This window comes from Fistularia commersonii, chromosome 27 (assembly GCF_037954325.1).
Source record: "Fistularia commersonii isolate RoL2024-O1a breed Wild chromosome 27, RoL_Fcom_v1.0, whole genome shotgun sequence".
Lineage (NCBI taxonomy): Eukaryota > Metazoa > Chordata > Actinopteri > Syngnathiformes > Fistulariidae > Fistularia > Fistularia commersonii.
In genome coordinates, this window is record NC_141310.1 from 4,763,221 (window position 1) to 4,789,158 (window position 25,938).

General features: G+C 42.7%; 1 protein-coding gene across 1 annotated transcript in view; it reads right to left on the reverse strand.

Moving 5' to 3' along the window:
• Positions 1 to 25,938, reverse strand: part of gse1b (Gse1 coiled-coil protein b) — a 161,085-nt gene that overhangs the window by 13,772 nt on the left and 121,375 nt on the right. Inside the window, exons 3-6 of the mRNA XM_086174487.1 lie at positions 15,515 to 15,712; positions 5,983 to 6,191; positions 741 to 907; positions 181 to 381 (exon numbers count right to left, since the gene is read on the reverse strand). Of these exons, the coding sequence (XP_086030613.1) occupies positions 181 to 381; positions 741 to 907; positions 5,983 to 6,191; positions 15,515 to 15,712 (775 nt within the window). The remainder of the gene's footprint in view (positions 1 to 180; positions 382 to 740; positions 908 to 5,982; positions 6,192 to 15,514; positions 15,713 to 25,938) is intronic.

The window sequence follows — 25,938 nt, forward strand, 5'->3', positions numbered from 1 at the left end:
AAACATTAAAAAATATATTTAACCGCTGGGAACATGAATTCAGAGTCAGCTAAATGCTGATATGTTTACTGCTGAGTCTTTGCAATAAAAAACACCTCAGTCATATGCACTGGCTTGCACAATTTGCTCTCAGAGGAAATGGGTGCCAAGTCAACAAAACCAGCTGATGGAGAGGCTTACCTGTATGGCGTGAAGGACGGGTGGGGCAAGTAGCTTGGATGGTAGTAAGCAGCTGCAGCTGCTGCAGTGGCTGGGTCCAGGCCCAAGGGCAAAGAGGGCATGCGAAGGGCATCCTCAGTAGTGGCATAGGGCCGGAAACCACGGAGGTACTCCTCTGGTACAGGACCGGGGGGGACTGCATTAGGTAACTGTCTGGGCAGACTGGACACCACGAAAAATTGACTTAGTTTGATAGTAAGATTTGATTTTCAAATCAATTTCAAAGCATGCAGAGCATTATCCCGATCAATTTACACAACAGATGCTATAAAAAGTGCCCAAGCATTGGAATGCTTTCTTTGTTTGTGCCAGACCAAACAAAGCCAGTGTAATGACCCCTCAGCAGAGATGCAAAATGTAAGCACACAGCTTTTGTCTATTTCAGTTATTCTCTTTTAAACATTTGTGGGTACAACAGCTCTGTGATCATGTCAGGAGAAGTAAAATCCACAGTATATAACCGATACGAGTGTCATTTTACCATCCAGAAAAAAAATACTTGAAAAGGATTTGAGACTAACTTGAGTGGCTGGAAACGTGAATCCTGCATGACAGCCCCGGGTGTAAGACCAAAGGCATAGGGGTTTCCCAGGAGGTGAGCAGGGACTGAGGGGCCACCCTTTTCCTGGGGGTGAGATCCTTCTGCGACCAGACGTTCCCTGCTGGCCCCACGAGGCCCTGAGTCAGCCTGGAGAGAGAGATACAATGAGAGTCTTAGTCATTGTTCGAGAGGACCTGTGACCGTCATGCTTGTCAATACTCGTAGAAATTATAGAGGAAAAAATAAAAAAAAGACTCTTGACAGTGAACCAGGCATTCTTATTCTGCCTCTCTACCTCAGGCACTTTTACTTTCCCTTCTCAAATTGAACATGTTGCTTTAGAATAAAATACCAACATTTCTCACAAGGGAATATGCGGTAAAGTAGCAAAGAGAGCGTGGTAAAAAGTGTTTTTTGCTGTGTTTTTTTTTATAATCGTAAACAAGAGATTTCATTCATCTGATCGATGATGATGTGGTGGTGGCAGTTGTACACCTGTTCTACAAGAGAAATGATAACTTTGATCTTGGCAAAGGGGTTTGTGTGTGAAAACAACTTCTCCACAAAGCAATATCTACGATGGAAGACAACAAAGTCCAAAACACAACATCCCTCTGCCTCGGTTTCTTGTCGTTCGTACATCATCTCTTTCACCTCCCTCTCTCAGTTTGGCTGTGTGCTTGGTCTCACTTATCAAATCTCACAGTAAATGCCGCGCACGCACGCGCGCACACACGCACACGCACACACGCACACACACACACACAATTTTAGGGCTACAAAGACATCCTGCTGTGGGAGTGGGAGTGCATTTTCGTAAGCCTTGGCTCCCATTTGCCAACAAATGTATCGTAGAACAGAGAAACTTGCAACCTTTGTAAGTTGTACAAGGGAAACTGCTTGTGAAGGGACAGAGTCAAAGAGGATTTTCAAAGAAATGGCTGAACAGTGATCTCATCTCCAAAAAATGAGATTTGAAGCTAGTTAAAAAAAAGAAAGAGAAAAGATGGAATGAGGGAGGGAAAGAAAAATAGTAATGAACGCATAAAGATGTGGAGGAAGAGAAGGCCCCAGTAAATTAACCTCTGGGCTCCCAGGGATTAGAGGAAGACCTTAAAGCAGAACTGGCCTCTCTTGCTCCTGATAAACACTGCCGCTGATAAAACAAATCCCATTTAGTGAGCCATTACCTCCGCATCCTGTACTGAAGCCACTGACCCAGGGTGACACTGATGCACCAACATCTATTATCAATGTCTCTGTTTTTCTCCCTACATCCCGGGTTTCTTAGACCCCCTTTCTAGTAGGTTAATGTTATGGTTTCCTCCTTGCATTGCGCTGTGCTTCTGCAAACAGCAGGGCTTTTTTTTTTCCTCTCAAACCTCCTGACCTCATAACGCTCCACCCTATTCTCATCTTTTCAACGGTTTATGAGCAGAGGGAGACAGTAGACGATCTCCCTCCTTCAACAACCACTGAGTGGAGGTTTTATACATCAAAATAACTAAATCAGATTTTGCACGGGGATATGCAATAAACACGGCTCCCTACAATTTATCCACAAAGTCAGACCCCCTCCCAACCTGAACAAACACTCACATATTCCAGCAGAAAACTACAGTAAAATTTACATGCGTTTAGACAAAAATGGAAGCCTTTTCAAAGAACTGGGTTCCATGTGTATTTTCAGAGGATGAAACTGAGGTCCTTACAGCAGAAAAATGGGACATGGTTTCATTTCACTCCACATAATGGAATCATATCTTATATTGCAGGGCTGTTTAAGTGAGGACCGGGACTTTCTTGGGAAAAGTGAAACAGGTTTTTAATATCTCCTTGAAGTGACAAAGAAACTCACATTTTTAACTAAAATCAGATTATATAGCCACACAGGGTGGTCCTGTGGTGCTGTCTCTTTGACAACTATACTTTTCATGCATAATGTGATAGAATATAATATTGGGATGTAAAAATGTTGTATGTATGTTCAGTCTGCCTCGATCCCAGTCCAGTGCTCGGTAAAACATTCAGCTTAAACTGTCAACCATAAACAAATGCTCAACCTTGCACATTTACAGTGAGTAAATTGTTGAGGGTTCATTGTAGGTTAATAATGGTGACCACACCACTACAAAGCTAACGCTTTATCTACTGAAACCTGATGGGTGTTTCCCCACTTGAGACAAGGGAGCTCAACCATCGCAATGACGAGGCAGTCATTTGAGTGCATTTCCTAATGTATAATGAACTTTCGGTCCTACTCTCTATTAGTTTATCATATACCAACAGTTGCTTAAACAACCTATCATTTTCACTCAATTTGATACAACAGAAAAATACTTTTTATTTATAACATGTATTATCTAGGTGTATGTCTATGTGAGAGAAGACGGTAGCGTCTTGATGTAACAATATAGCACTTTCAAGTAGCACTTTTGCTGTCTAAATTATTCATCAAGTTGCTGTGTTAAAAGTCAGCAAGACAAGGGATTTCAATGAATATGGTAAATTAAAAATCAGTGTGATGCATATTATTTCCCAGAAAACTGAATAGATCATGGCTAAGAGTCAATAACCGTTGATAGGGGTGAAATTCTCAGACATCACTGTCACCACTTTAATTGAATCCATGTTACCTTACAACGAACTCTGCAGAAATCCCTAATGAGGACTGTAAAACAAATAACCATGTTGGGGCAGTTGTTTGATGGATGGATCGTGGTTCCGATTTATACAGGGTTATAGTATAAACATAGTATGTGTAACATAACAATTTGAACACCAAATTCCTCAATTCGGATGGTCAAAGTGCAAAAAGATAGGTAATCCTTTTAAAGACTAACCGACGCATAATTTTTGATAAAATACCAATATCTGGGGATCTGGTATTAAAGCTGCCATGCAGCTATCAACCACAATCCCCTAAATAGTCTGCATAAAGTACAATGTCATTTCATGTGAGTTTACTCCTAATTCTTTTTCAAGAGTGGCAGCAATGTAACCTAAATCCTGAGTGGCTGGATAAGTTTAAATTCTAAATTACAAATAACTACTGTGATAAAACAAACCATGGAGCCAGTTAAGAAGTTGACTATGTGTCTGATGATGCAAAATATTGTATAGTGAATGTCTGTTTTTTCTGGAGGATAGCAACCTCAAAGCTGCTTTTTTCTGCATTTAAAAACATAAGAGCTGCATCAAAAGCCTTCTATATTCAAGTACACACTGCCAAACATGAGGCTGCCATATAAACAACACATACAACCGCTAGCGCTGAGATTCGCATAGACATACCCATTTAAAATGATCTTTCTCAGTGAGAGCCAGGCCCCTGTAACCTCCAGTGAGGGTGGGAGACCCCGCACATTGTAGAGTGCTCGTTTACGCCTCTCAGATGGAGCCATGAATCCAAATTGCCAATTAAAAAGCAATTACAGGCAGCAGCGGGAGCGGACTCCTGCAGTCATTAAAGCAAAATGCCAATGCACCAGGCCCTCCTTCCTTCACTAGCCCACCCCCCACCCCTGAAATATGGACTCATATCGCAGATGGAGGGACATTGATCAAAGCCTCTGACAAAAAGAAAGCAGGACTCTCACATAGTGAATGTTGATGCAGCAACAAACAATCTTTTCTTGGATGTCTTCAGGGGATGCTGTAATTTGACTGCTTCTTCTTCATATATGTGATTGTTCCCTACGACATTCTCCTTCTCCATTTTTGCCTTTTAATCCACATTCAAGTCACACGAATCTGACCCATTAGGAAATTTAACAAATCTATGGATACAGGATGTGGAGAAAATGGTAAAAAGAACATTTAGAGGTGCCAGAAAATCCCCCTTTTTTCTGAGACATCCTCACTGGTCAGTGATAAGAAGAGAAAGAAAAGCCCAAGGATACAGTATGATCTTTTTTTAGTAAAAATGTTGATAGTGTGGATGTGTACGCTGGTCTTTTAATGGCCTCTGGCTCTTTATGACCACATTGCTATAGATGCTTGCTGAAGCAGCACCTCACAGAGATGAAGATACCATGACGCAAGATACTGTGACTCATCCCCACAGTTGTCTCCTTTCTCCACATCGCCTTCCTGAACCTCCTCATTCTTTGACACAGAGCTGCTGGGGGCTCAACATACCCGGTGACATGACCTTTTCAATTCCAGCTTGACCTCTTGCAAACACTTGAGACAACAACCACACACAGAGCGGACCAACACCGGCATTTAAACATACATTAGGCTTAGATGCTCTTTTGTTTCATCTTTTCTTTCAAATAAAATGCTGACATCTCTTTTGAAACCCTGCCTGACCCTTCATTAGGGGTTATATTGTGGAAAAAAAGCACACTGCGTAGCTAGAGCTACACAGGGTGAGGGTCAAGGAGCTGTCCAGACAAGAGGACAATGGCCTCAATGCACCTACACATTAGGGCTGCCTGACCTCCTTGCTCACCCCTTGCTACCCCCTGTCCTTCTGTCTACAGAGAACTGTCAAAGTGTCTCAGAGTGTCCGCATGTTGCAGAAAGCTGTTCATAACCATGCGCTTGGCCGCCACCATTAGCCCTGAGCTGAGATAAGAAGGCTTAAAGCAAGGCTATAATCCATAATCCACTCCTTATCAAAGCAAGCAGCTCTCTCTCCCTCTCTCTCTCCACTACGTAATAGAGACTAGGTGTCAGGCTGATGAGGTGGTGGATGCACTTGACTGCTTGAATGAAGAGGGTAAGACTGGTAGTGAGGTTGCTGAGGCTAAAGGGCTCAAGGCCGGGGAATTGGGAGGGGCTGGTCCAAGTGCAAGAGGGCTAAGCAGGAGGGGGCAATGGAAGAGCACAGATGTTAGCTGCCGTTGAGGCTGTCACCTCGATGTCCCAGTGGCAGCTGGCATTGTTTAAAGCCTTGGGGGAGTGTGTTTTTGTGTGTTGTTTTTTTTTGGGGGGGTGGGGGGTGGGGGGGGGGCAGACAGACAGACAGACAGTCAGCTATGTCATACGTATACATGTCACATATGAACCGCCATATGATGGCTTACAGGCCAGATACAAAATCCATGTATTCCTCAAGAGCCTGTCTGTGTGCATGCTTATGCTAGCAAAGGAGCTGGAGAGTGAGAACTACTGTTTGACAACTGGATGAAGGTTTCAGACAAAATAAAAAGAGAGTCCACAGACAGAGCAAACAGACACCAAAGAAGACCTAGTTCTGTTTTGTTCAATTTTACCTGGCGTCCCTCGTTCCTCCAGAGGCCGTTGCTGGTCTTGGTTGGAGCAATGGTGACTACAGGTGGAGTGTTTGGCACGCTGTGGCCTGCTGGTGGAACCAGGACAGGCCCTGGACCTAAGGGACCCCTCTTGGGTGTACTAACTGGAGAGCTGTGGTTGGTGGCTGGCGAAGACACTGGAGAGGATTCACTGCTGATAGATGATGCAGCTGTAGGAAGACAGAGACAAATTAGTATAGTGAAACACTATAAAAGAGCTTTGTTCTGTTACTATGAGGCAAATTTATCATTAACGCAAAAAAAAAACCTGTTATCCCCGAAGCTCTTTTGCAGGAGACTAAACATGGGGGTTGCTGAATGACAAAGCAACAAATAACGCACATACAGAGCCAGATGGATTGCCCTGGGCCACTGTTATGAAGAGTCTGATCAGGATGAGCAGCCCTGTGAGAGTCACACAGCCTTGAGAAAGAAGACCCCCCCCCCCCCCCCCACACACACACACACACAGCTTGAGAGTGAAATCTTTTTCTGGAATGCATATAGTCAGGCTTCTGCAATTTCAAGTCAAACTTAAACTGTATACTCCATTGGACAGGTCGGGGTGAAAGGTTTTTTGGTAACTCCTACTGTGTAAGGAAATTTAGAATGTGTATTTAGGCTGACAAAAAGTGCACAAAAAGGATCTTGCGTAGCCAAACTTTAAGGAGATTACATGACAAGCATGTCACAATCACTCCTGTTCCCCAATATACTAACTTTTGTTCCTGTTTTCATATGCCTAATCAACAAAACACTGAAACAGAAATAGAAAAAGCTGTGGTTCCCTGAGCACTGGGCCACTTCCTGAACACAGACTGTAGGTGTGGATGTGCAAGTCACAAATTTCTGTTCACTCAGAGTTTCACAGAATTCTTTCATAACTAGAATTCTAGTTCTTCATGAGACCCGTTATTCACACAGGTCATTTGCTTACTTTAAAAAGGCTCCCGGAGGGCCCATCTGACAAGTAAAAACAATTTTACCACAACGTAAGCACCAAGTCTGAGAAAAGAATTAGAGCCAAACATGGATGCAATTAATTAAGTAAGCAAGCAAGTGGTTCAACAAAGCACAAATTTTGAGAGGCTCATATTACAATAGCAATTGTGAAAAATGGAGCAACAGACAACAGGCATTTTATTTCTGCTCAAGATACTCTCGTAAAAATGGCTCAATATTGTTGGAAGCCTGCAACGTTGTAATATACAAAATAATGAAAAAATAAATAAGCGAACCGAAATGATGATTTCAGGAAAATACACGTCTTCTGGACACTCACGAACACAGACATCACATCATTAAAAAGCTGGCCCACGTAGCTTTGCTGCACTGCAACTGTGCCACATAATCAAAAGCCCTCGAGGGAAACCCTGCAGCATGGGGTCATGGTCTGGTCACATGCCTCGATTTCCTCCTACCCTAATTTCCCTCTCAATAATTCCTAAATATAATATGGTCGCATTCAGATATTGGTGCAATCTTCATCCCCCATGCAATGGCTAATCAAGCGGTTTCACTCAATTCTGTCTAATTTGACTATTTTTCCCATTCCTCTTCATCCACATTACCCTTGTTTTTGCAAAACATGTCTCATCTGTTCAGTATAATCAGCACATCAAACTAGGTCACAACCCCTCATTGGACACATATTCCAATGCTGCATGAGGCAAGGGTGGCAGAAATGTGCTTGTGTGTACTTACTGTACATACAACCTTGTAAATCAGACTAAACAAACAAACAAGCCTAAAAACAAAACAAACAACAAAAGCATTCAAAACCTCCGGCCCATATTAGGTCTGCTTCCGCTGCAGTTATCACCATCAGAACAGAAACACTTAGATCACTACCTTATTGTCAACCCTTCTTTGCTTTGGTTTCCGTGGCAACATATCCTAACACACACAGAATTAGCTTATGGTTGGTGTGGCTAGTATATTGACCCATTTTAAACACCTCATTCTGACTAATACCACTAAATAATGGAATGAATCAATAACGACAGTGAGGTGACTGTCTAATCTAAAAATCTATGTGAGTGGAGTTGAGAGTGGCATGGGAGATAGGAGGAAAGAGGAAGATGTGTGAGGATAAGATGGTGATGATACATGTGAAGTGAGACATGAAAATGAAAAATGAAATGAGGTGGGGAGTGATTGGAAAAATCAGCAAGTGAGAGTGCAAAAGAGGTGCGAGGTGAGGTGAGAAATTGAGCTGAGAGGGAAGGCAGAAAGATAAGGGGTGCAGATGGGTGAGTGGGTGGCGGGGTTGGGGGTATGGCGGGCAGAGCATATCTTGTCTGCACAATGGCAATTAGTGGCTTAATCCTCCCCCTCACCTCGGAGACCCATTACTTTCCTCTGCAAGACTAGGCCAATCAATAGCTGCCCACTCAGCCTGGGGAATGGAGCTACACTTAATACAGCTCTTGTGTCACAGGCTATTCACTCAATACACATACACGCACGCACAGACACACGCGCACACGCACAAGACAAGAACAAATGAGGGTGGAGAGAGGGAAGCCATAGAGGAGAGGAGGGGGTGATCACACTGATTCTGAACTGCTAAGCAACAGACCTCTAGACCCACGCCTGCCCCCTCCCCCCATCCTCTTCCTCCTTTTCCTTGTAGAGGTAGGGCAGATGAGAGAAGGGGCAGGGCAGACTAAATAATTAAGAGCCCAGGAAGAGAAGCAGGTGAAGGAAAAGGGAAATAAAGATAAGCACTGTCTACCAACAGCTTTATTCAATTTCTATAGCTTGCAGAATTTGTATAAAGCTTGAAGTCCTTCCTGCACACATCCATACACAAAAACACAAACAGCTATTACTCCTTTATCACTTTCCTTCTCAACTGGCAACAACCCTGCACGCGCATGCACACACAAGTGTTGTGTGTGCAAACACACACACACACACACACACACACACACACACACACACACACACACACACACACACACACACACACACCAACTTTTCACACTCCCTAATTGTTTTTCCTCATGTTAAACCCTTTCCTTCTGTTACTAAACAACTAATTGTTCAATTTTCCTGAACATCTTGATATCCCTAAACACTCACTGCCACTTGGGGCTGTAAGGGAATTTTTTCATATATTTTACTGTTGAAACTACAAAAATTGCAACCAATCCATCCATCCTCTACATCCTCTTTTCCCTACATTAATTTCCTAAAAAGTCTCTTTCTTACCCTATCTGATGTCATGAAGTCATCCCATACAGAGTCATAATGTTGGTATAAATTCGCTGTCAATGTGAAATCACATGCTCCCAACCCTGATCTTGAGATGGGATGAGATCTTAAAGGCGACTGTCAGTTTGGGGGGGCTGCATGGCGCAGGAGGTGGGTAGAGCAATCATCTTTGGAACCAAAAATTCCTTGTTCAATTCCTGGCTCCTCCTAGTGTGCTGAAGTGTTGTTGAGCAAGACACTGAACCTCTTCCTGCTCCCCTGGCGCTGGTGGACGGCAGCCACCAGGGGTTCATCCATGACGGGTTAATTGCAGAGAGCGAATTTCGATAAAGGATCAATTATTATTATAGTTTTCTTTGGGGATTGAACATTTACAGATGCCGTCCAAATCAGTGTTTCATTTCAAAACAATCACTGTCAAGCATCAGTACCTGAGAGCCAACGTGGATGAGAGAGTACTTAACTACTGATTGAGAAAGACTTTCGCCCATTTAATACAGCCTTTTCAGGCCAGCTATACTACTGTTACAATCTCAGCTATACTACGGTTACAGTTCTCAATGAGTAAACAAAAAACAAACATGAATGAAACTCCCTCCCCCGAATCTTAAGAGGAGATGGTCAAAGTGTCATCAAAGTACCACATGCCATCACACTGGCATGTGTGAAATGGGGACAGAGGGAACCACACAAGTGTCCATTCAAAACACAGACGCTGTTGTGTTTATACAATGTGGTAATGCTGCAGAACACTGGATGCTGTATTAATTGACATGTTGGAAGGGAATTACTCAGTTGTTGTGCAGTTCTTTGTAAACAAACAATGCATAATATTGGTAATGTTGTTAATGCTGAGCTTTAACTGGATCTTTGTGGAAAAGATGCTCATGGCTTATGTCACCTCTACAACTTGTTCAAGTGAAAGTAGCAATGTTGGGCTAATAGTCTCCCTGCATACAAAGTTCAACTGACAACTCAGCAATATTTGTTGTGCAGAATCCCAAGACTCCCAAACTGTTTATGGGAACTTGTTTATATCAGTAATTTAAAAAGACCAGTAAAAGATGAAAAACTTGATTTCCCTCTGCCATGCTCACAGACTGTTACAAAGAATCGATCAAACCTTCCAAAGACAATGAACCATTTAAAAAAACAGCAGCAGCAATATCTTTATGGGTGTTATCAGAAAACCCCTGACTTGTTTTTCTTTGTTACTACAAGCTAGGCACTTCTGTAAATAAATAACTAAAACAACTGAAAGGTGGATATGGTTCTACTACACAAATGGGTTTTACATGTACAGAGGAGGAATAAAGAATATATGTGTAGAAGAATGTTGAAGTTAGAACTGCCAGTTAGGAGGCAGACAGACACCAGAGGGAGGAACACCACAGAAGAGATGCACAGGTATAGTGAAAGAGGACATGAAGTTAGTTGGTGTGAGAAAAGAGGATGCAATGGAGAGGGTCAAAGGGAGACAGATGATTTGCTGTGGCCTTGAAATGAGAAGATGAAGATGGCAGTACTAAACAGAATCCCTGGTACAGTTTTAGTTCAAATGCACAGTAATTGGGTTCGAAGAAGGGCCGGAGATATCAAACAAAAGAGACAGAAGGACAAATGAAATGGGATAGGGAGAGACAGACTATGGTCTTGGCCCCCTGGTCGGTTTGATTAATGTGAAGCTTCTTTCTCGATCGCCTCTTCTATTTCTAGTCCCAATTCTTCTAGACTGCCTCTACACTTGACCGCTCAAGCTCAGCAATTCATGCATATGCACAAAAGCTCGAAGCGGCATCTCAACAAACAAACAAAGCTGAGACCAAGTTCTCCTTCATCATTGGCACCCTTTCATTTTCAGCTTCTGGTTGACTAAAAAAAGCAGAGCAGGTGACCCCAGGTCTTCAGCTTGTCTTTTTGTTGAATATCGGATTCCCAAAGATTCCCACCGGACCACCAAGCTTAGACAGGAAGACAACGCCGCCCCAAATGTTTTCGTTCTGCCAAAAGAGTACCGCCACTTACAGTAACGACCGCTTTGCCAAACAGCCAAGCATAGCGAGCCCCAGCACTGACGGGCAGAAGGGGCTCTTCTATACCGCAGCCCGACCCCCATTCGACCTCCTCCCTCCCACCATGCATTACAACAACATCAGCACTTAATTAAACAGTCCATTTCACACCTGGTGTGCACGGCATTACCCAGCCAACCCCGCATCCATATGCCACTGCACCAGCACACACCAACAGCCCTCTCAACACATGCACTTTCATAAACAACCACACACTTACATACACATAATAACTACTGATGCACATCAAGACTGCACACACCTGCTACTACAGTGTTGGCCATGCACTGACATCACAACATAAAGCCTGTAATCAGAATGTGTGTGTGTGTGTGTGTGTGTGGGGGGGGGGTGGCATACAGTGATGGCTGCTGTGGCAGGAAGTGGAGGAAAGACACTACAAGATGGCTGCTAGGAATAAGAGGGGGCAATGCTTTGTACCTCCTGGAGACTGTATTAAATGTATATTATTTTTGAATACTGCCTCATCGCCGTGCTACTCAAGGCATACATGAAAGATGTAGGGCTTCGCTGTATGGAGATAGAAGAGGGAGTGCAAATGAGCTTGATTGTGTTTCAGTGACAGTAACAGCCTGAAGGGTTTTGCCCTGAGGAAACACTCAGGCACAGACACACACACATACACACTCAGACACACATACAAACACACACACAGTGCTGTGTGAGCTCAAGGCAGGCTCCAGATGGAAAGGTCAAAGACACTGCCTCACCATCCCAGCATGCTCTGGGCTCCCAAAAACAAGGGGAGCCTCTGGCCACACACGCGCACACACATCTGACGAACACCTCAGGTTTTCACGAATAGCTAATTACTTCCGAGTCCTCCTTTTAACAGCCAATTCACTCCATCTATCTCATTCACCTATCTCCTCTTCTCTCTTGGTTCTCTCTCCAGGCGGTGTTCTACAGTTTGTATGAAACCAATAAGGAAGTCTCTGACTTGCATTGACAAGAAATGTGAGGAGAAAAAAAAGCAACACCAAGGATTAAACACAGATCTGCCTAATTAATCAGACATCAGCATGCCTCCCTTTTGAAGGCAGGTTGTGTTATCAATGTTGGTGTATTTTTGCATACACATGTAAGAGAAGAAGTGTGTGCGTAGTGAGTGTTCATGCGATGAGTCGGTGTCCTTTACGGTGCTCCAATACTCATTATTCATCACTTCCCTTATTCAAAACAGCACTCAGTACATGGAGCTGTTCATTATACTTGCCAGAGACAAGTGGCAATATATGTGTGTAGGACCATTTGCACGTGTGTATAAACAGCAGCCCTGCTCAAGGACTTAAATCAGTTCAGCAGCTGGTGGAAGCGATACTAGTACTCCAAACCTAAGTAAATCCGCTGGGCCATGGGACAATGAGTCATGGCACCCCGTGCTGCACAACTCACATAAAATCATCATACATGAGATGAGAGGGATTAAGTCAAAGTAGCTGGTGAAAAGAAAGAGCGCACTAAAAAAAATAAAAATAACAAGATTTACACAGCTGCAAAGACAACAGTTTATGAGTGTGGGTGTGTTTTTACTAAAAATACAGGCTCTACAGACAGAGAGGTGGCTAGATTCTCAGGGGCTAAATGCCTTTGTCCATCCCAGAGCCATTTCTCCAATACAGGAAGTCAAACCTTGTGGCCAACGGCTGACTCACCCACATATCACTCCATATACCTGCAAGGTGCCATATTCAGTTGGCCTCAAAAACAACCAGGTTATATAACCTTTATAAACCTTTTTTGCAATTTTAATAAAAAGGTGTTTGTGTTATTAGACAAGATCCAGTGAGCAATTGCATGACAAAAACAAATGGAGCCCAGACTTAAGAGATTGCTGAATACAAATAAAACAAGACACACTCATTCTTACTTTACCAAACCAAAATTAACTGGATAGGAAAAAATAAACTCCCCAAGTCAGACTAGTAAAAGTTAAAGGAAGGACAATATAGGTGAGCCCATTCCAGAATCTGCTTCTAGAAATACATTTTCAAGCTATGTTTTTGGGAGAAAGAATTAGAAATTAATCAAGCCAGCATCTATGGCTCAGGGTATGAAGCAGGAAGAAGAGTGAGAGGGAAATGAGAGGTTGGAGCCGACCCCTTTCTCTCTTTGGGGTAATAAATCACTTGTAAGGTTTTGGGTCCCAAGCTCTAGTGACCTGGGGTGCAATGTGTCCAGGGACAGAAGTACGGAGACCTTCTGATTTACCAGCCAGAGAAAGGGTGGACAGCTGGTCCAGCTGGGTCTCTGTCCTGTCTGAAGCCAAGGCGTAAAGCTAAAAATACATTTGCCCACACACAAACACAATCTTTGAATCTTTAATAAACTCCACAATGAAAGGCTGCCAATTGAGCTTCTTTGTCATTTTCAGGTTAGTATCTTCCTGCATAAGCATGAGAGAAATGATGTGCATTGCTTTCGTATGACTTCTGTGTAATTCTTAGAATGAGCCAGGACTATATTTGACAGAAGTAGAAGAAAAATATATAGGGACCGACACCTACACAAAAAATGGATGGGGATCTTTGAAGAAGCACGATAATGGGAAGTCAAGACATGTTGATACTAACAGGGAGATATATATAAGATTTAGCGAGATAACAAAATTACAGTGCCAAAACTTTTAGTTGGTAAGTTTGAGTAGCTCGTCTAAATCCTACAATCCTAAGGACACCATTCAATGCATTTCAGTGTGAATATCATTGTATCATACGTTGAGCCAAAACTATATATAATGCCCATGGAGAACACACACACATGCAAACATATGTACATACATCCACAGATGTGTGGAAACACATACTCTATGTTCACTCACATATGCTAAGCTAACACTGCTTTTTAACCAGCAGATGGTTTTGGGGTTTAGCCAACAAGGTCACTTATCAGAATCAAGAGTCTTGTTGTGGCTGGTTGGTGAGGGGTGAAAATGTTCAGACCTGGTATTAAGGCCACCCGGAGAGATCAAATCAAAATTGGGCAAATAAAAGTTTATTTTCAAAATACATTCACGATGCATTGTGTCAAAGCAAATATGGCTTGGGCTTAAGTCAAATGATTGCTTAGTTCCATAGTTCATTTTGAGAACAAATATATACACCAGGATATCGTTATTATTACATAGCTTACACAGAGTGCAAAGAGGCCCGTCACAAGTGTAAAAACATTTAGGAATTTTCTGTGCTTGTAATGTAGCTCTCTACTTTTTAAAACTTCCGGAGAGGGATGAATATCAATGTTGTAGATATCTGTGTGCCTCATTGACAACAAAGTGTACTTGGGGCTACAGGACACAGGTGCCAAGAGCGGTTGTCTTGGAACCGAAAGTTCCTGGTTCTATTCCCATGAGGCTCCCAGCCAATATTGTTCTGCAAGACACTGAACCCCTGACTGCTCCCCAGGCACTGCTCAAGTGGCTGCCCTCTGCTCATGGCTCATCCATGATGAGTAAAAATACAGGAATAATTTCCTGCAAGGGATTTATAAAGTATTCAAAAAAAGAAAATTGAATTAAATTATTGATAGATCCAGCTCAACTAGCAGACCAGCTACAAACATTCAGCCAGATCATATATGACAAGATGGCATTTCCTTGAGAACAGAATTCTTTCGTATATACTTTGTGATATAATATAATTCATTTATATACTAAATCTCAAGTCTGCTTGATGTGAGCAACATACACACATAATTTATGAATGAAACCACTGGAGATGAGCTCACTTTAGCGCTTGTTGCATCATTTACAGCACCACTCTCACAGGTGAGTTGATGCCAAATTAAAGGCTGACCTGTCAGGAACAGAACGAGTGAGTGATCTTGTAATTTGTTCAACCTTTCACTGCCTGTCATTGGCTGTGGACACCGCAATGACAGCAAGTTATTTGGTGAGATGTTCTAACTTTGAGATTGATGCAAAATGGACATCTTCCTTCAAGTTTAAAGGTTTGATATGAAATTAAGGCTCACAGATTGACATAATCAGTGGTCTGTTAAACAATAGACTTCTAATATTGTACCTTCACACAATCATTAAAACCTTTTAAAATGTGTAAATTATTTCTATAACTTAGTATACAATTTTTTCAGTATTGCAACTCTGTTGTGAATTACTTTTCCACAGATTACTACAAATAAAATACATGGCAGGTTTTGTCTTTATATCTAATAACCTTTACCTCGCGGTTCTTCAGCTTGTTTTGCCAGTTTACGGAGGGCTGCAGCAAATCCAGAGTGAGCTGACTGCGTAGCTGGGCTTCCATTGGCTACGATGGAGCCGTTAAGAGGCGACGGGGTGAGGGGGCTGACTGTCGCCGTGGTTCGGGTTGCCGTGGAGATCATTCCTAAGGATGGTGACTTTGGCTCATGGCTCATGCCTACAAATAGACAGAAGGGAAAACAATGGTAGCATTTTAAGACCAATACTGTACTCAATTATAAAAAAAAAAGAAACAAAGCAAAAAATAAAAAACACTGTAGGTATCATTGAACTTATTTTTTTTAGAAAAAAGACTTTCATTTATTTGGGTGTGGAAGGACTATATAGATGGTGGCCATTGATAAAAATATCACACGTAACATGGGGGAGGAAAAAAAAACTAAACAAACAAAAAAACTAGCTGGCAAATACTATGTGAAAAAAGTAGTGCAACGCTATTCCTCCTACGATGGGGAGACAGTATGCAGCACGGTGCTGAGTGTCTGTGACAGCTGGGGCAGATAGGGATAGGTGGTGAGGTGGGGCAGAGGGGCTTTCATTGTATGGCTTAGGGTCAAAGGTGGGAGGTTAGGAGGGCAGGTCACCCTTCCTTAGCAAGAATTCCAGTCTGGCTGTGTGGCTGCCTGAGGTCAGAGTTTACACAATGAGTCGACGGAACGGGCTCCAACACTAGCAGAGTGGCGTATTTGTCCAACTGGTGGTATCTCTAATATTTAAAGCTATTACAATTTACACATCCAATGCATGTCCTGATATAATTGTACAACTCAATGGCACTCACTGGCTCCAGTGTTATAAAAAAACAATGAGAAATGTGTCCCCATTCTGACAATGTCTATCAACTTTGATCTTTCTCAACCCACAAAGATGAATAAACAAAAAACTTGTGAAATGAATCAACATTCTAGAAAAGGAGCTCTGGCTAAATTGTAAAGGGACAAATAAAAAGGCCCATTTGCTGCCCAGCATCTATAAGAGTTTGTGATTAAACGTGGAGAATGGACGAGGAGGGTTATGTTCTGCCATTTGTGTGTGCGCCAGTGTGTGTGTGTGTGTGTGTGTGTGCATGTTGAAAGGTGACACTGCGTTGACAGCCCCTCGGTCAGTAAAATCCCTAAATGCCAGAAGGGCATGTGATAGCCATACATGCTGGAGCAAAACACACAGAAACACATATCAGGGGCAGCTCAGAGGACAGTGTCTGAAACAGTTGTTCGTGTTTTTGTTTTCACTTTTAAAACAAAACCTCACCTTTAATGTCAAATCCAATACAAAAATATGTTGCATATACCCAGATGGAAAATGCTTACTCAAAGTATATCAATAGCAGAATTAGATAATTGGGAGATAAATCTGGGTTTACTCGAGAGGCTGAGAGGGCTATAAAAAGATCATGTTGCCTCAAGAGATTAAAGGAGAGCCACAGCACACCCTTGTGTGTTTGACACAGCGGTAAGTCAGACATAGGAGAGTACAACATTCCCAACTACTCCTGCCTGTAACCCCTCGGTTACCCGGTGCACTCTGAATGAACCCAGCGCACAATTAATAATGGAATCAACAATGTCTACTGTCTCAACAATACTCACTGTACCACGGGAAGACAGGCAAAGAAGTGAAATAACAAACATATTGCCCCGCAAGCAACTGTAAAAAACGCTGTCAGACTCTCATTCTGAGGGGAAAGTCAGGAAAAGTTAGAAAAAATACAAAACCAAAAAAACAAAAAAAACAAAAAGGGAGTAATAGCCAGAATAGTTTGTAAAGGAAGCACATGGGATTCTAAACTCTCTTAAGAAACCACACACAGAAAACCACACAGTGAAAGGGGAGAAGGACAAGCACATAGCTTGACAAATACACACAGAGGCACACATCCGGAGGTCTGGCATTGCCCTCCCACCCCCACCATAGACAAAAAGCATGGTCTTAGCTTCTTACTGCACAAAGGAGTGTAACCGCTTCGATCCCCCATGACTGCATCTTCACGTTAAGCCCAGCCCCAAACACACCGGCTGGCACTAACAGGACATAAACCATCTTCCTGGTCCACTCTCTTGCTCTCCGTCTATCTCCTCTCGCCCATCCGCCCTCTCTCCCTCCCAGCCCGCCTTCCTGTCCCTCGCACTGCCTCTCACAAAGACCGTTTAGGGCTTATCTAACAAAGCAACACACCACACACGCAGCTATCTCTCCCCTCCTTGCTTAAGCGCTCTCCCTCTAAGTGAGAAAACAGAAATTCTTAGCCTAGCAGCTGCTACGATGTCACATGACCTCATCCCCCCATTCCCCCGACTTCCCTCTTCACACTCACCCTCCCTCTCTCTCTCTCTCATTCCCTCCCAGCCTTCCTCCCTCTCTTCCCTCTCCCTCCTCCACCCCTCTCAACCTATAATTCCTTAGCCATTTGTAGATAACAGACACAGGCACGCATGCTCTGCCAAGGCGGGGGGTGGACGGGGGGTGGGGGTGGGGGGGTGTTGAGAAAGGAGGGGGAGGGGGGGAGAGACAGAGAGAACAGAGGAGAGAAAACGAGGCAAGAGAAAAAAAAATATATATAATAATTCACATTTGACCCCATTGCTGATTCTGGAGAGTGAAGCGGTGTGTGGATGTATGTGAGCATGTACAGCTTTATTTTAGGGACAGAGACGTTGATTAATTATATGGGGGACTCTTCCTCTCTCATCACAGAAAGACAGACTGAGAAACATGTTGTGGCATGTGCTAAGCCTGACACCAGAGGGGAGGAATCATCTTCATGTAATTATACTTCCTCAAATTATTTCAATGTGCTGCTTTGCCATTGGGGTCATCCACGGTTGAATACGCTCTTTCAAACAATCGTAAGAGAAGAGGCTGAATTTATCATAAATGTGGAAAAAACAAGAAATTATTTGTCTTTACGCACAAGGAGTCCTCAAAAGGGCAGTGCTACTTTAAAGCTACACGCAGACACACACAAGCAGCAAAGTTTTTCAAGGTAGAGACATTGAAACAAATGAGTGGCTGGGATGAGGCTGGCTCAAGAAAAAGGGTAAAACTCTGCGTTTGGATTCACATGTTTGTCCTGCCATCATCATAGGGGTGTGAATGAGTTGTTCTTTAGTCATTTCCTCCCTCTGTCACTCATGACTTTTCTCAGACCAATGAGGGAGCAAGTGAGCCGGAGAGAGATGACAGGGAGAGAGATTATCTTTGGGCCAGAGCTACATGGTGGCTAGCATTGTACCAAAGGCCACCTCTTGACAAAGCTCTTTTCTGTTCCCGAGGACATGGTCTGGCTCCTTTGAGAAAACACAAGACTGACACATGTTCACTGTCTGTCTCTCTCTTTTGCCCCTTCAGTGAACCGCAAAGCACACACTGCTGGTTTTGGAGAGGTTTGTCTTTATGAAGCCACCACAGCATTGGATCATACCCTGTCAGATCTCTTATGGCTTCTCTATAATAAATGAAAATTAGCAAAACACTTAGTGCGAAAGTATCAGACTCCTTACCAACAAATGCCAATGGACAATGTTCAAATAGACACCTTTCAACAGACTTTCATTGTTCAGCATTCATCACACCGTCTTGTTATTTCGGCTCAGATGGAAATATATATTACAAAATGCATTTAGGAAATTTACATGTATAATATGTAAAAACAATATTTTTCCAAGGCACAACCTTCTTAGTAAGTAATGAGGAAAACCATTAGCCAAGTAACCCATGACGCATTATGTCTTACAATTGATCAACACAGTATTTAACTCTTATCACTTGGCAGCATCACACAGCCAGACCCATAGGCAATCTCTACCACTACATACTCCAAACAGCCAGCAGATGGCGCTGTCTCCGAGTTAATCTGCAAGAGTTCTATATTAATAAAACAACATATGTCACAGCCTTAATCCAGTGACAAGCATTTAAAGGAGAAACAGGTTTAACAGATCTTGCTGCGCAAAACTGAACAGTAAAAGTCTGTATCCATTTGTGTTAAGGAGAAATAATGAAAAGGTTGACCATTTAGAAAAAAAAAAAAAAATGGTCCACATGCAAATGTTCTAATGCACTGGGAGGACCAGAGTTAAGTAAGTCTCTCTCACACCAGACCAGATGCAATTAGCTGTTTGATGCTGCTACATCCTAAGTGAAAACACAACAGCACATGTAGATTACAAACTACACACAGTGATGATCCAGCCTACCACACACGCAGAGCAGATTGACTGCTAAATGGCATACAGTAAACACACAGTTTTAGCACCCCACTGGGAGTAAAGCCGATCACTAACTCCAGTAGTCAAACAAACAACACAGTTCCACCCTTTTGCTGGTTGGAATGCAGATCTCTCTCTCTCTCTCGCTCCCTCTCTCGCTCCCTCTCTCTCCTTTTAACACATACACACAAATGCATGCATATAAAGTTAATCCTCTTGGCTCCTGTGTGCCCTGGCCAGTGGGGAGATAATGCAGTGGCAGCTCTGGCAAGTGGTTAATCTTTAACCAGAAAGGGATTTGCCTATCAGCTCGTTAAAACTAGCAGTGCAGTGCTGCTGGCTCATCTATCTGATCCAGCCACCGGCCCGCCACTGCCAAGGTACTAAAACAGCATATACAGTGTTCACTACCCGTGGTGCAGACAATGCCATCTGAACTGGTTTGGACCTGAGCAGGAGTCCTGCTGGGCATTGGGTGATGTCAGTCGCCTTCAAATGGTCAATTTAAAACAGGTTCGTAATTAACTAATTGGCTCAACATGCATTTTCAGGAAGGTGACCGAACTCACACATAACATTCATGTACTGTTGCTTAACACAATAATGCTTTCACCAGAAACCACCTTTTCTAGTGTAAACAGCCACAGGGAATTCATGAAAATCAGTCTAAGTTCACTGTAGAACAAATTTACTGGAAGCGATAAGATACGAGTATTGGCAGATTTTTTGCAGTAATATACAAAAGGGAAAGAGAAGCTAAAGTCAACTGACTGATTGAAGAAGCCCTATCATAACCGCAAAATAAAGAAAATACCATAACACTCCGTAGAACAACATCTGGGAGAAAAAAAAAGCACTGCTCAGATCACAGGTCTGTTCAAACTGCACACAGAGCAATAAAGGTTTCACTCAAGGGAGAGACAAACTTCAGTTGGAGGAAAGGTTCAAATCAAGCTCACGCTAGATTCACCCGGAATAAAGAGCTCTGCCACTGATGTTGTCAGTTAGATAGGTATTAGTCATTCTGAAGGGCTGCCTGACTTGTTGGCTGACAGTAGACATGCTGGCCGAAGGATGTGGGAGCTGGGGGGGCATGTAAGGAGCTCCATGTGAAGAACAATTCTCACCAAAGATAGAAGGAAAAAGAAAAATAGGGCAGAATAAATATCTGAGCTGTGGATGAACATAAGAGGAGGAAACGGGTGGAAAGACACAGTAATTGCGGCTACTGCGGTAATTAAAAAAGTGCTGTGCCCAAAACCATGTTGGGAAAAACATTAATTATTACCAGCGAAATGAATAGAAAACATTCAAAATAGTATATTCATCATGAGTCATTTACTGTACAATGGATATAATAGAATGATATGGCAAAACAACAAGAGGATCAGTTTAGGCAGGCAGCAATTCTTAAATAAGTGAAGTTCAGCAACTTTGTATAGAAAGGGTACCAGAGAAGAGAACCAGACTTATGAGGATGCAGATTAAACCACAGACACTTGGATACGAGGGTTCGGCCATAAACGAAGGTTGCATGCATTCACGCGGGCACTTGCACACGGACACAGACAAACACAGACACACCCACACACAAAATTCAGGAGCACAGCAGGATAAACCTGCTTCGGTCGTTCCAGGTCTGTTTGACTTCTGAGATGAGATGCCAGAGCAGTGTACCCTAAGGCACTAGGGAACGGATGTCTATGTGTGTGTGTGTGTGTGTGTGTGTGTGTGTCTGTCTGTCTGTCTGTCTGTCTGTCTGTTTGGACGTGCATCGTGCATGCACACCTCCAAGTGCATGTCTCTGTGCATAAATGACAATGCTTTTTACTCACAAGTATCAGTATCTGCCGCAAAAGGGAATCAAAGAAAATAATTCCACTGGAGAAGGAGATAAGAAAGGAGGGGCAGAGAACGGGGATACAAAGAAAAAAGGGAAAGAAACAGGGGGGGGGGGACCTGAGAGAGGAAAAGATCAATCAAAAATCCAAAGAGAGACAACCAGAGTATTGCCTGTGTCTGATCTGTCATTATTCAGCAGGCCTCCATGATGGAGCAACAGCAGAGGAGTACATCTCTCTCTGACGAGGCTCACTCTCACTGTCTTGTGCGCAAACACAAAGAAAACAGTCATCTTGCCTTCTGCCTTGTGTGGTTTTAAATGATAGGGCTGTGTGTGTGTGTGTGTGTGTGTGTGTGTGTGTGTGTGTGCGCGCACCTTATTATTCATACCTCACCTCCTACTTCTCTTCCTCTCCACCATTCGCTCTGTATTCACCCCCCCCACCACCACCTCCAACCTGCCTGCCTGCCTGCCAGCAGCTTGCAACAAAAACACAGATTTCAAAAGACCAGCCGGCATCTCTTCCCTCTCTTCACCTTTGTCTGTTATTCTCCAACGCACACAGCCACAGAAAAACAGTGTGTCTTGGGGGAAGGCACGAGCTGAGATGATTTTCTCTCCTCCTCCCTGCATCCGACATACCCACCCCGAGCAGCACCATTTCCTCTGTCTGTTAATTACATAGTGGCTGTGGTGGAGGTTGCTGGGGATGTGTGGTGTACATACATGTGTGTCATCTGGGAAATGTGTGGCTGCGTGAGACACCAGCGTGGGCGCATGAGAGAGCAGTCTGGTTACGCTTCACAACATGGCTTAGAGTGAACACACATGCAGAGGCACACAAACACACACGAGATCCCTCTGTCTGTGTGTCTGGCTTTTTGTGGTCCATACCCCAGGAGTCAAGCTGCTGTCTGTAAGGCTGTGCTCTCTGTAGCCTCTCACTGGAGGGGACACAGCCCTACTGCTCCCCTAATGAGGTGGCCGGCTTCAACCCCGACCCAGCTGCTCGACTAAGAGCAGGCAGGGAGTCAACTCTGACTCACCATTCTCATCACCAGGGTACTATCAACACCGTAGTTTAATCACCTACTCTGGAGAAACGAGAACTATGGCAAAGAAGCTCTTCCAAGCAAGACAGAGAGATAAGAGAGATGTTCCAGATCTTACACAAATGTGAATTCAAAACAAAAAGTACGAGTAAAAAACTACAAGTGTGAAACTACTAGGGAGCCTGTCATGCTCTCTGCGGCTGTGATGCGCTTTTGGTCGCAAAGATAGATGTGGCCACATAATACTCAGACATACAAGGGCAACTAATTTGAAATTCAGAGACGCATACATTGTATTGCCATGAAATTTCATTTTGAGATTACTTTCTTCCTTTCTCCTTCTGTCTGTATTAATTACTCTTTCCTTCCCTGCATCCTCTGATCAATTCATCCTCAACTCAGACTCTCTTCCCTCTTTTCTTTACATGTCAATGATGCACTCCATTGGGTTGTTTTTGCCTAATTAGCAGCTCTGCATGGCGCGGACTCCAAGACTGGTGTGCACTTCCATACGGGCGTGGACACACACGCACATGCACGTATGCGCTACACCTTACACATCAGGGTCAGGTTGCTGACAGTTGTCCTTTATTCTTCCTAGTATAATTTGCATGTTTCTCTCTTAAGTGTGGCTTAGCTGACTGGGACATGGAAAATATTTTTTTTTTGCAGAGAAGAATAAAACAATTTCTTGATCAAAGACACAGAAACCCATAAAAGGCAAGAGTAACTGAGAGTCTTCAACGTTTTTATTCCATGTGTAAAATTACAATCAGTCTAAGCTTTGGAATTGTTTGAGTAGTTACACTCAAGGAATGTGTGCAAATGTTAACTTTGTACAGTAAATGCTCTGTGCTGACAAATGAACAACCCTCTCTTTCAAAAGCACCAATCCTCATGACTTTTCCAATTTACACTGGAAATATCTATCAATGAAGAGTTCATTTAAAGAAACATAGGCTCCATGTGATGTGACGGTTGAGTCATAAAGTTGGATTTGTAATGGGTTAGCAAGGTAACAAGTTTCACTCAGGGATTTTCTTTTTCAAGAGGGGTCTGACTTTTCTCACAAACAAACCCATGTAAAATGCTGTGGATCAATATAGTCATGATTAAGTACAAAAAGAGTTGGCTGGTATGAATGTTTGGTTCATCAGTTGGTTATGCCAGTAATACATTCCTATTTCCTTCTGTTGTACTTGAAGAAAGTATATTCTAAATTTCCCACCAGTGGAAATACCTTCAAATCCACAGGGGAAGAGGGTCGTATTTGGAGTTTACCATAACTGAGTCTCATATAAGGCTTACCACTCTCCTGGATGTAAAGTTACCAGACTTACCATTATTAGAAAAGGTATGAACAGATCAATTACATGGTACATGTTGCATACTGACTTAAGAATTTTCATCTCATTTCAGCCTGTTAATGAGTTCTTACATCAATTTAAGTGTTTAGTTAATATATAAATTATTTCAATGTTCACCAGTTGTTCCTTCCTTGTATCTGTGTTCCTCTAGTATCCAGTATACATTGTTTATATTTGAAAAAGAATGTGTTTTCTGTGATTGACGTACACAGCTCCAGGTGACTAGAAAACATGGCATTATAAAAGAAGACCTATTGAAGGGACCTTCATTTTTTTTAGATTATCATATACATTTATTGATATTCAATGATGTGGATAGCTTCATTTCATAATTGACTGCGTTGACCTGCATTGGACAAATACATCTCAGACCTGAAATTGAAAAAAAACAAAAAACAATCCCCGACCACCCAATGACGAACACAACAGAATAATATCTAATAATATAGTCATATTTACTATATAATCCAATATTAGACCTATGTTCTTATCTATTTATATCCTTGATGTTAGATATGGCACTTTGAGATAGCCATAAATAAATTACAACAAAAGACCCAACACAGTATTGCTAAACTTTACTTGTGGAAACAACACCAGTCTGATGAAACAAGAGGAACACATCTGACAAAGCAATGACGGCTTCTACTGATCCAAGCATGTAGGTCCAAGATGGCCACAAAACCCACTTCACTTCTTGCAACACATATCTAACCTTGCACTCATGCACACTTAGGCATGCTTACAAATGGACACACAGAGAGTATGACAGTCAGCTGATTTAGCAGATATCTTGGAGAGAGAGAAAGAGGGAGAGAGACAGATAGAGGGGGAAAAAGAGAGATGCTGATGTGATAGCAAAAGAAAAGGCCTCTGTCTCAGAGTAGCTTGTAGCACAATGCTGGGTTATACTGTAAGAGTGTGACTTGAGAAAGCACAACCACAAGACAGATGGACACGCGCGTGCACGCACAAACACACACACACGCGCGCGCGCGCGCACACACACACAGCACAATATTTGCAAAGGCAAACACTTTAAAAATGCTGAATGAAAAGAGTCATATTTGGTGAGGGCAATAGTCAAGTATGTCAGTGTTGAGTGCGTGCATGACTCCCTTATCTAGTGCTTTTATTATGTTGTCTGTTTTGTTTGTGTAGACAGTGGTTATCAGGATGCGCAGTATGACAATGGCATCAGCTAACAACAGGTTCACAAACACACTAAACATCTATGGGTATCTCCATGTTGTTCACATGGATGTGGCAGGAAAATGAGAGCAAATAACACTGTCTATGGTTGTGAACACAATAGTGTCACCCAAGCAAATTTATAGAGGTGAGGATTGGAAATGAAAGAAATGTAAAACAGGGAGGTAATGTCTGCCATTACTTGGCTGCTACGAAATGAGCTGATATCCATCTGAAGAGTCAAAGGGATACAGGTTAGCATAAGTCTTTGACTAACTTCATGGAATGAAACTCAAAACTCAGGGCAGGCCCATGCTATACTAACACCATATTTTTATCCAACAGCTAACATGACGCACACAGCTGGCTGCAAGGACCAGTAACAACCTCTTCGGAAAATGACCTTTACCTTTAGTCTGCAGACTTCTGAATTCTGACGCATTCTGGTTCAAATTTAAGTCCCCACAGTACAAACCAATCCCAACTGAGTAGACTTTGTTCCATGCAAGTAATTGAAAATACACTAAGAAAATAAACTAAGAAAATACAAGTCTCAACTAAAATAACAGCAACTAGGAGTAATCAAAACAGCAGGTGTATAATGGCAAATAACCAGCGATATGTGGAAAAGTAGAATGCAGTTTGTAAGCGGAAAAATTGTTTACATTACTGAAAATCTGTGTGATAGAGCACTATTTGGAGTAAGGGGGGCGGTTTTATGA